This window comes from Salvia hispanica, chromosome 2 (genome assembly GCF_023119035.1).
Source record: "Salvia hispanica cultivar TCC Black 2014 chromosome 2, UniMelb_Shisp_WGS_1.0, whole genome shotgun sequence".
Classification (NCBI taxonomy): Eukaryota; Viridiplantae; Streptophyta; class Magnoliopsida; order Lamiales; family Lamiaceae; genus Salvia; species Salvia hispanica.
In genome coordinates this window covers 15,387,326-15,398,453 of record NC_062966.1, presented here as the reverse complement: position 1 = coordinate 15,398,453, position 11,128 = coordinate 15,387,326, and the positions used below count along the sequence as shown (strand labels likewise).

Sequence of the window (11,128 nt, the reverse complement as noted above, 5' to 3'; positions counted from 1 at the left end):
TGCATTTCATTTACTTGGCGCGTGGATTATTTATTTAAAATTTCTAAATTTATTTATAGTAAGTGCATACGTCATAAGAGTTGAGGTGTGACAGTTTAGGTGGTATCAGAGCGGGGATAGAATCCCGCTGGGACATAGCATTCGTGCATATCGTATGATACATTTTGGTCATAAGTTTCATTTGCATTTGAATTATCATGAACATGTGTCACTGAGGAGAGAAGGGTCAGTCGCCCTGCATCATTAATTAATTGTAGAAACATCTCATATACATGCTGCATTATATGGAGATTTCCAGTAAAATACCAGGCTTTTAGAACAAAGAGTACATGGACCAATGATGAGGTAAAGAGGTAGAAAATTTAAAGAGCTCGAAAAAGTTGAAGTTGTTGATTTTATGGGACTAATCTAACTGAGGCTGAGATATAGTTAAAAGTGATAGAACCTGTGTTCAATCAGTTGAGTTGTATGTCGGAAGAAGGTTTTGATTATAGGGTATCTCTTATTTGAAGCAATACTTACTCTTGTTGGGAAACAGTCCCACAAGCTATGATACAGCTTCTGGTATTCAGTTCAGACGATTTTTCTAGAGAACTCAATGCTAAATATATGCAAAGAAGTGTATTGTGATAAGAAGCAGAGAATGTTATGTCTTTAATCAAGGAACTATGTTTGTTGATTACAAGCTGACATTATTTCAATATATACGGTTTTTTAGAGAAGGTGTTGCGAGTTAATTCAGTTGAGCTGCCAGCGGATATTGATTCTCTTATTCATACACAAGTTTTGATATTATTATGGGCATTGATTGGTTTTCATTTCATTGAACCAAGGTAGCTTGTCAAGTAAAAGAAATGTCAATATAATCATCGAGACGGGATCGAGTGATATTTTATGGTAATCAATATATTGTTCATGGTTTTCTTATATTATCGAGATCGTCTTTTTGATTTATTGGAAGTGCGGATTTATCTGGATTTTCACCTTATCAGGAGACATATTTCTCTATTGAGCACTGCATTTATTTTTATTTCTACTTATCAACCGTCTTCATTAGAGTTTCAAGAATTTAAGAATCAATTACAAGAGTTTTCTGGTAGGAGATTTATGTGACACAGTGTTTCATCTTGGAGTGCACCAATATCATATTTGAAGATGAAAGACTGCACATTGCGACTTTATATACACTATTGAATATCGAATCAAGTGACAGTGAAAAATAAATATTCATTATCGAGAATTGAAGACTTGTTTGATCAGTTTCAAGAGTCTCTCAACCATTACTAGAACGTCAGTATTTCAAGTTCGGCGAGATGAACAACTCTTGCTAAGTTGAGTAAAGGTGAATTTTTGCTAGAACATATGGTAATGTTGGGACACGTGGTGTCAGGTTTTGGAATAGAAGTGGATCTACAAAACATTGAACTGGTTTTCAACTGGAAATGTTTCTTGATTATTATTCAATTGATAATGAAGTTAGTACGACATAATTCTTCTTTTATATGGAGTGAAGCATATCAAAAGAGTTCTAATGAGTGGAAGCATCGGTTGAATATGTCACCCATTTTGGTTATCTCCGCAGGTACAAGATATTATGTTATTTATAGTGATGCGCTGAAATATGGAATTGGTTATGTTTTGACTTAATGGAAAGTTTATTGCTTATGCGTCGTAACAATCGCAAGTACATGAAGTTTCTTATTCTGTTCAAAATCTGTTATTAGCGACATTATTTTGCTTTGAAGATTTGGCATCATTATCTGCAGGAACGCTTATATGGTATTCTAGTATCTTATATATTGACAGAGATCCGCGATTTACTATCTCAGTCTTGAGAAAGTCTTTTGTGAGTTTCACCTCAGAAAGGTAAGTTGAATCCTCATTATATTGAACCGTGAGATATTGTTGAAAGAGTTGGACCATTGGCGTATAGGTTAACATTACCTCCAGAGTTGACACAGATTCCTAATATTTTCTATGTCAGTAGGATTCGGCTTTATCGATCTGATCCTTCGCATGTTTTGAAAAATTTTGATGTACAAAAGAGAGTTATATAGAAGAACCAGTCGATATAGTGATTCGTTAGATCAGACAACTGTGAAGAAAAGATATTCCGATAGTTAAAGTTATTTGGCAGAATTAAGGAGTTGAAGAAGCGATTTGGTAAACTGAGGAAAAAAAATTATCCACATCTATTTACGGGTCAACGATTTCATAGACTGCGTTAACTTAGAGAGAAATGAATTTTGCGGACAAAATTCTTAAAGTGGGCTATCTTTGTGACATCCCTAACCCGAAACGTGCATTATTTTGCATATTATCATATTGTCATGGCATATTTTATTGTCGTTTATATTACAGAGATATGAAGTGTGTTATAGAGAATATATTTATTGTTATGATCGACTCAATATAGTCCAATATATAGATAGTTTTGATTCATGAAAATTTTAAATATGAATATATATACATAGTATATTTAAATTAGTGTAGATATGTCATTATTTAAATATGCGTGCATGTGTACCATATAGTACTAACAATTATATACGTACTTATAAATACAATATATAAATACATATTTTTTTTTAATAGAAAGTTACATGCAAATTGTTTATGTAAGTTTTGTTAGTATAATGCACTAGGTTCTTATATTATAATTTATGTAGTTGACGTGTCACATAGTTAGCAAAGATATGACACTTGTAGTTATGAAATTCATTTTAGTTAGTATGAGTAGGCAAAATAGCCGACGTACATATATTTGTGTAGAAATATGTATATAGTTTATCATTTAGAAAAAGGAAAAGGGTTTAAAGGAGTTTAGAGAAAAACAGAAAGAGAAAATTTTGGATCGAGAGTTATAAATCGAGAGTTGGAATCGGGAACTCAATAAGTTTATCTATCTTAACCAGGTGTGTATAAATCACACTTTTAATTTTACATATTTTATGTGGTTGATTGTCAAGTGTTAAATTGGAGTAAATATTTTAGTTAGATGATGTGAGCCTTAAATGGTTATATGTTATTTGATACTGATGGTGGAATATGATGTGGTTTTGAAAGTACATGAATCATGTGATTAAAGAGGATTTGTGACGGTCTTGTCCTGGATCTGAAAAAAAAAATATAGAGAGACCTTCGGGTCATAGAGGGACCTATGAGTCCAATTACAGAGGGACCTTCGGGTCATAGAGGAATCCCGGGCAGATACCAGGCTTGATTTGTCACAGAATAATAATATACTGAACAGAGTGGCATATGCATACGTATATGGAATTAATTTTAATATTTGCTGATTATTGTTTTATATATTGGTTAAAGAATATATTGATATCTGGGATGTGGAATTAAAGGTAATATTCATATAAACCACTAACATTTTTCAGGAATAAGATATCAATGATGTGTGGGTTGATGTGAGTTACAGTTATTATAAGGGTCGGCGGCTGACGCATTTTGGCAACCTTCTCCTCCTCATCATTTTTGCATGTAGATAAATGTACAGTATATAGAGTGGTGAGAGGGTCCCACTACTGTTTAGAATGTTTTGAAACATGTACTTGTTAAATATTGGTTTTTGAAATTATATAAAATGTGCATTTCATTTACTTGGCGCGTGGATTATTTATTTAAAATTTCTGAATTTATTTATAGTAAGTGCATACGTCATAAGGGTTGAGGTGTGACAACCTTCTACTAAGCTTCTTTTACTATTTGGAGAAACAAAGATTTTTCGAAAACTTTTGGAAACAAGAAATAGAAAGCAGTAAACAACTAATTGTAACTAAGACTAGAGGAAAAATATATGAGATAAGAGAATTCCAGGGATGCGCGTTCACAGTTATGGTTATACAAATTCTACCTACAATACCCTAGCACAATTTATATTTCGATAGAACGAGTCACACTAGTAATGCCCATGCGGTACAAGCGTAGATTATACTAGGGTTGTCAATCCTAGATTCGTAACTCCTAAAAGTGAAGGGGTTGGCAGCGGAAGCATACATAAATTGATTACATAATGATCCTGATTTATTTAGTCGATTATTTAGACAAATTCTATTCGCGCAATTATCACATGTATCATGCTCATAACTCAAATAAATCATTTTTTAAATTAATTAAAACCTAAAACATGCTTTTCTACGGTTTAGCTATTTTACCTTGATGATTCTCCAAAGAATCGAAGATAGCTAGCGCCTTGTCCACGTGAAGATCTTCAAGTACTAAATCACGGATCTTCTGTCTGGTTCCCGGATGTAAACTGATATCAGGGTGGGCTGATCTCACCAGTATACTAAGACTTAAATACAGAAGACGGAAAACCTTTTCCACGGAGGTGAAAAATCGTCCCTTTCCAATGTAGAGATGGGGACGAAAATTTTTGAAGAAAATTAAGTGTATTTTCTGTCACCTTTATTCTCCTATTTATATTAAGTCACATATTGGGCCCAGATAGGGATCTATAGGGGTGAGCACATAAAATTGAAAACCGAATATCCGAACCGAACCAAACCGAAAATTGACAATTTGGTTCTGTTTTTTCGGTTTTTCGGTTCGGAGGAAAAAAAACCAAAAAACCGAAAAACCAAATTTTGTTTTAATATAATATTATCTATATATATATATATATACTCCCAAATCTGTAATCCTAAAAGATTTTTCACTCTCCAAACTGCCATTCTTCACTCTTTTTTCTCTCAAACCTCTTTTTCTCTCATTTCTCCCAAATCTGTAATCCATTCTCGTTCTCTCCAAGCCAGTAGGCCTCCAACCATCTCCTATCTCTACCCCATCCCGCCGCCTCCGCCTCCACCCTGCCGTGCTCCAGCCCGTCGCCTCCAGCCGTGCAGCCCGTGGTCACGCTCGTCGCCTCTTGCGGTCGCCTCCACCCTCCAGCCATCCACGCCGCTTCCATGAGAAGGTAAAAACTCCACTCACCTCTTCAGTTCCTATTTAATTTGTTAAGAAATTGCCCTAGGAATTTTTTTTTAAGTTTGTGTATTTCTTCACAACTCTGTGCAAATTTTAATAAATCCAAAGTTCATGTATTTATGCATTAATGTGTAGGTTAATATTTATTTACAAATGATTAAACTGTTGAATTTGTTTAATTTTCTCAACTGTACTTTGATATTTGAAAATGAGTTTCTGATATATTAATCAGATCTGCAAGAAGCCATTCATATGGTGAAATTGAGAATTATGATTGTACTACTAATCAATTCAGATCTGCCATCCAAAACCATATTTAAATTTTTTGATATTTCAATTTTTGGAACCCCTCTACCTTCTGGTCTTTTTTTTTGGAAATTCATGAATTTTCCTTCTCATTATCAATAACTTATGAGATTATTTTGTTTTCAAGATTTATTTATGGACAAAGGATTGTGCCAAAGTTCCTCCCTTCGTATTTGGAAATATGAGCAAGAATGTAATTTGAAACTTTGAAGTTATTGAAAGATTGAAGAAATTAGTTGTTGAAGCTTAGAAGCTGGAAGCATTGAAGACTTGAATGTTTACAATTTGTTGAGTTGTAAAACTTTATTTTAGTTGACATTGTTATTGTAGCCTAAATACTTATTTGTGTTGGTTGATAGATGTTTATCATGTTTTTTGATTTATTGTATTTTGTATTTTTTTTTTGTTTTTCAGTTTTTTGGTTTTTCGGATTTTGGTTTTTCGGTTTTTTTGAAATCTCTTATAATTTCGGTTTTTTTGGTTTAGTTCGGTTTTTTAATTCGGATTTTGTTTTTTTGGTTTTCAGTTTTTCGGGTATTCGGTTTCGGTTCGGTTTCAATTTTCACATAAATTCAGTTTTTCGGGTTTTGTTCGGTTTTGGCAAAAAACTGAACCGAAACCCGAATGCTCACCCCTAGGGATCTTTGGAAGGTTTTGGATATGAGCTCCTCCAATTAGCTTTTTACTAATTAAATTGCACCCCAATTTAATATAAGCTTTTAATTGCAAAATTACGAACAACCACTACAGAAGTAATATTGCACTCCCCATCCAAATCCGAAATTATAAGTATTTCGGATTTCCATTCCTTGATATTTATTTCCCGCGCTTAAGATGGAAACATCCATTAATTAATTAATCATTGTCTACTATGGATTTAATTAATTAATATCTTATTAATTCCAAGAGTGGACTCAGCAAGAAATTCTTATTTATTATTCATAAAGTAATCAAACTCCAACTAGCTAGGTTCCGAATAATAAAACCTTATTTCAAGCTCCTCTTGAGGATGTTATCAAACGAGACTCACCTCGCGCACGATTTAACATAATAGCAATCCTAGCCCCGCTAGATATTAATCACCACTACCCAATATACAGAGCTTATTGGGTTGCGAAAATCCCGCACCATATGGTAAGTCGAAGTAGTGCATAATCAATACCGTATGCTCAATGCTAACGTACATTGATTAAGAAACAATAATTTACAAGACCTCGTCTTTCAGTAGATAGCATAAAGACATGTCTCATTTGTTAGATCCAATTCAGTGTTATACCACACCAACGTCATCTTATTTCAGTAAGGCTTAGAAATAATCGGACTGACATTGCAACCTTTCACGATAGGTAGTCTAAGCCCATCTAGGTTGTGAAATACTTCTTTTCTTTGTTCAGAACTGACCGTGTTACCTTAAAGTGAACGTCGCCCACAACCGGTCTACTAAAATAAAGACTTAGACTTTGTTAAGTTACTCATATATTTAAACATGTAATAAACATACATTAAATGTAAAACATAAAAAAATAATTTGTTTTATTCCTTGGAAAATAAAATAAGAGTTTTAACAATATTCAATCACTCGAGAGGTGATTTCTAGTATACAAACTCTAACAAAAAGCTCCTAAGACCCTTGAAAAGTCCTCACTCTCAATTAACAGTGTCGTTTTAATAGAAGCTAATTGTAGTGTCTATTAAGTGGATCTAACTCGCCAACCTCCTCTCACGATTATGTAGCAAGTTATATTAAATATGCATCGGATGTGTCACTCAAACATGCAGTATTACGGAACATTTTAAGGAAGAAACGAAGTAAAAACAAAACGGATATTAAATAGAAAAAGGAATTGTATAACCAAAGTCGTTACTAACACATCCCTAGAATCATATGAATTTAGTTACACATGATATAATAATCTGAAAACATAGTTTGAAGGGAAACAAAGTAAATATGAGAACTAAAGCTATAAAACCCAAAGGTAGAATCCTGTAGCCTTGATCTTCACTTGAATCCGTCTTCAACCTCTTGCACAACGAAGAACTCTCGAATATTATGCTCTATAATGGTGAGGCAAAAAGCGTGTAAAGTAAAGTATGAGTGTCTCTAAAGAAGAGGTTTGAGGGGGTATATATAGTGAATGGGTCGAATCCTATTGGTAGAAGGAAAAAGGTGGCTAATTTTGGTAAAATCTGGAGAGAAAATAGGTCAACTCGTGCGCCGCTTTTTCGCAGCGGACCGCTGTACCTTGGCCAGCGGTCGCTGTGCGTTGTCCGTAGCTTCTGCCCATTTGTGTAGCGGTCGCTGCAAATTAGTCCAGTGGCTTCGAGACCTTCTCGAGCGGTCGCTGGGCGTCTTCAGATTTTTAGCACAACTTTCTCTGGAGTGGGCCGCTATAGGCGTAGCTGTCGCTGGGCCCAGCGGTCGCTGCGACACACGCAGCGGGCCGCTAGCCGTCTTAAATGCTCCAGACTTCCATCTTCGACTTTTTCCAATCTTTTTAAGCTCAAATATGCACGATTCTCACAAAACATGTCAAAATACCATAATAGATAAAACAAGTAAAATACGGACATGAATTGCGATTTAGACATTGAAAACAGACCAAATAAGGGCCTTAAAACAGTGCAAAATCCGAGCGTATCACCTACTCCCCTCCCCGGTCGATGTCGTCCACCACGAGCATCCACGTGACGGCTCTCGAAGGCCCGGTGAATGTGAACTCCCTCTTCACCATCGCTGTGTTCGTCGGGCTCTCTCTGGCGACGCCGGGGCAGCACAACCTCGAGAATCGGTCGGGCTGCGATGCCGGCGTGGACATCACAAAGAAGCGGCTGGTGTTCGAGGTGGTTTCGTTCAGCTTCTTCCTGTTCTCCTCGCTGGTGGCTCAGGGGCTGAAATTGGCGATCAATTTGCTGAACAACAAGGATGTGGACGAGATATTTAGGGCTCACATAAATCTGAAGGTGATGAGATTTGGGATGATGGCGTCGGTGATACGGAGAAAATTTATAAAAATAATTATGGAATTAATTAGAGAGTAAAAAATTAGAGAAAGTTTAATTTGGTCAAAATTGGGATTAAACTCGTTGACTGTTAGTTTTTAACGGAACAGTTAGTCTAGGACCAAAATAATCAAATTTCCATATGTTCAGGACCAATTTTGGCCTTTACTCTTTAAAATATACTCCTACATTTTTTTGTTCTTAGACATTTTAAATTTAAAACTTATTTCAAATAGCAGGAGTAAAAATGAAAAAGGAAATATTTTAAAATTATGCTGGTGTGACGGCGTCAATGATGAAAAATAAAAATGATGAAATTAAATTAGAATGTGAAATGGGTTTATTAATAAGCTGACGCTAATTTGAGAATACCACTAAATTATTTCCCGCCAAATGATGGCGCCAAAATAAAATAAAACATAAATAAAATAGACGAAATCCCTCTTTCATCGTCACAGAAGGCGCAATGGCAGAGCAAGAAGAAGGAGAAAACGCCGCCGGCATCGACGAGCCGCACAAGCTGGAGATCCCGACCCGCCGAGTCAAGAACATCATGAAACTCGACAAGGATATCAGCAAGGTCAACGCCGAAGCCCTCTTCCTCGTCGCCTCATCCTCCCAGCTCTTTCTCCAGTTCCTCGCCGAGAAATCCGCCCACGCCGCCGTCGAGAAGAAGAGAAAAACTATAACACTCGAACACATTCGGATTGCCACCAAGCGACACCGTCCCACTGCCGATTTTCTGCTCGATTCTCTCCCCCTGCCGGCTGAGCAGAATCCTCCGGGAGATCGTGCTAAATCGCGGCCAGATAAGAATCCCGTTCCTTTTGCTACTCGTTCAATTGATGCTTTCTTTCAAAAGACCACTTGAAATTTCCGTTGATCGTCGAGACTGTAAAATAGATGATTTTTTTTTACTTCATCTTCGTGCTAGAGGATGTTTTGCTTTTGTGATACTCAGTTCGCGCTGTTTCAATTATTTAATTAACAAATCCTGCGCAATCGTGATTATATTAGAATTTTGAATTTCTCATGTCTAATTGCCCTTCTTCTATTTGTGCACACGACTGTTGACACAACTGTCTTTATATTATACGGATATCATAGTGTGAGAATGCTGTGAAGGTATCTGTGATGAATCAGTTCAATGTGTTTCAGTTATACTTTATGAAGTATTTGTGGCATGTGATTTGATCTGCGAAATGATTTTGCACATGAAGAAGACTGTATGTACTTGTTTTGTTTGTAAAATGCTGCAGAAAATGTGCACATGTAGGGTCTAGATCTTGGGAAATGATCTGTTAATTTATTTCTGGACATGACTCTTTTTCTTACTTCTATAAGACAGTGGAAACTGATTATACGATTGAATTAGTTCTTGATGGGATCCCAATATCCTAGGGTGAGAAGGGGCCAGAAAATGATGAGACAACTGAAACTGTATCTTCTCTGAGATGGTAAGAAAATCTTTTCTGACTGTATGCCCTTTGCCTGTTTGTTTTCTTTCCTCCGTTTATGGAAGATATGCCTTGACTTGGTGAGTTGATGCTGTTTGGTCCCATGGGCTGTAAGCCGAGGGAAGATTTTCTGTTTAGAAGGCTTGCACTTCCGAAGCCTCCGTTTATGCTTTTATCAGAAAGACGCCGACTGCTGGTGCCTGGCCTTATTCCAAATGGGCTGTCAGGCTCGGCTACTACTTTACTCTGTACCTTCTTCTGTTCCTGCATAAAAGATCACCCTTGTATATTAAAAAAATACTCTAAAAATGCCATCAGCATAGTTTATATAATGGAATCTGAAGAAATTTTTGGAGTAGATTTGTTACTAGTGAATGGAAAAGGTTCTGATGATATTACCCATTGTCTTTGTTTCTCGTCTTCCTTTTCCTTCCTCAACGTATGGTACTCTTCAAGCATTGCCAATAGAGGAACCTGAAGTCCAAATTTTAGTTGTGATGATGAAGCCCAACATATTTCTAGTACAATGGTTTATTCAGAAACATTATAAAAAGCTTGGGTTCAATGAACTAAATTAAGGTTTAGTTCCTACAGAACTGATTAAATGTGTGGTTTTGAGAAAAAAAAGTCCAGTGAGTATAAGTTATCTCGAGAGTGTTTTTTCTGCTGAAAAGTACTCAACCTAACCAATTTGACACTAGAATTCATCAGTTTCTGTGCAAAACTAGTTCTACATAGATATCCAATAAATAATCATCATCATCCACAACTTTTCATATCGGCAACTTTTACTTGTTATATTTCCTTATCACATGCGAAGAAGATGCATTTTCATAATGCTTACAAGAACTAGAATAACCACTGAAGTAGCTATTTAGAACAGTATACCTCATCATACAAGAAGACTTTCTTTCTTTCATCTTCCCAGTCCTTAGTCTTTGATATCAGCAAGTCCACCAAAGCTGCCAGGAGGATGAAGCAGACAAAGTGCACATTGTTATAGATCTCTTTAAGACTCATTTTTAATCCTTCATTCTAGCACAAAATGCTAAGTTACATATATCAGTAAGATAACTCTTGACCTGGTATCTTGTTGACCATCACTCTGGCTCGCTCAGCTCTTTTAAGGTTCTTATGAGCACCTCTGCTAACAGAATAGCGATTTTCATCCTGAATCGGGAAATTAATGGCTAAGATTTTCTTGCTTACGGTTCTTAATGTATTTAATGTTTATTCTTTGAATGTGGAAGAGAAGAAACTAACCGTGCTGTACTCTTCTAACCATAGCTCCTCGTCACGTGCCAATATCCACTTTTCAACCTTCTCCATGATCACCTTCCTGCTAGCAGCTTCTTCTTTAGCTCTTGATATCTGTTCATCCATGCTTGTGAGGAGATCAGCATGATCAATCTCCCCTTTTTTTACAA

General features: G+C 36.0%; 3 protein-coding genes across 7 annotated transcripts; 2 read left to right on the top strand and 1 right to left on the bottom strand.

Annotated features, from left to right (window-relative positions):
• The first annotated feature begins 4,673 nt into the window (after nucleotides 1-4,673).
• On the top strand, nucleotides 4,674-9,749 carry LOC125207621 (chromatin accessibility complex protein 1). Of its 5 annotated transcripts, none has more exons than XR_007174000.1 (2): nucleotides 4,674-4,927; nucleotides 9,620-9,749. XR_007174000.1 is itself a non-coding variant. In XM_048107031.1 (2 exons), exon 2 carries the CDS (start codon nucleotides 8,711-8,713, stop codon nucleotides 9,113-9,115), a length of 405 nt encoding a protein of 134 aa, XP_047962988.1. In that variant the 5' UTR covers nucleotides 4,674-4,927; nucleotides 8,703-8,710; the 3' UTR covers nucleotides 9,116-9,277. The 5 variants fall into 5 exon arrangements, 1 of the variants encoding a protein (XP_047962988.1); XR_007174001.1 differs by having other exon boundaries at nucleotides 9,646-9,723; XR_007173999.1 differs by having other exon boundaries at nucleotides 9,589-9,715.
• On the top strand, nucleotides 6,996-8,288 carry LOC125207622. The gene has a single exon (XM_048107033.1). The coding sequence runs from the start codon at nucleotides 7,906-7,908 to the stop codon at nucleotides 8,281-8,283; it is 378 nt and encodes a 125-aa protein (XP_047962990.1). The 5' UTR covers nucleotides 6,996-7,905; the 3' UTR covers nucleotides 8,284-8,288.
• On the bottom strand, nucleotides 9,451-11,122 carry LOC125207620 (65-kDa microtubule-associated protein 8-like). The gene is made up of 5 exons (XM_048107030.1): nucleotides 10,965-11,122; nucleotides 10,784-10,871; nucleotides 10,590-10,663; nucleotides 10,101-10,175; nucleotides 9,451-9,965 (listed from the first exon to the last, which is right to left on the bottom strand). The coding sequence occupies exons 1-5, from the start codon at nucleotides 11,082-11,084 to the stop codon at nucleotides 9,642-9,644; spliced, it is 681 nt and encodes a 226-aa protein (XP_047962987.1). The 5' UTR covers nucleotides 11,085-11,122; the 3' UTR covers nucleotides 9,451-9,641.
• Nucleotides 11,123-11,128: the final 6 nt, after the last annotated feature.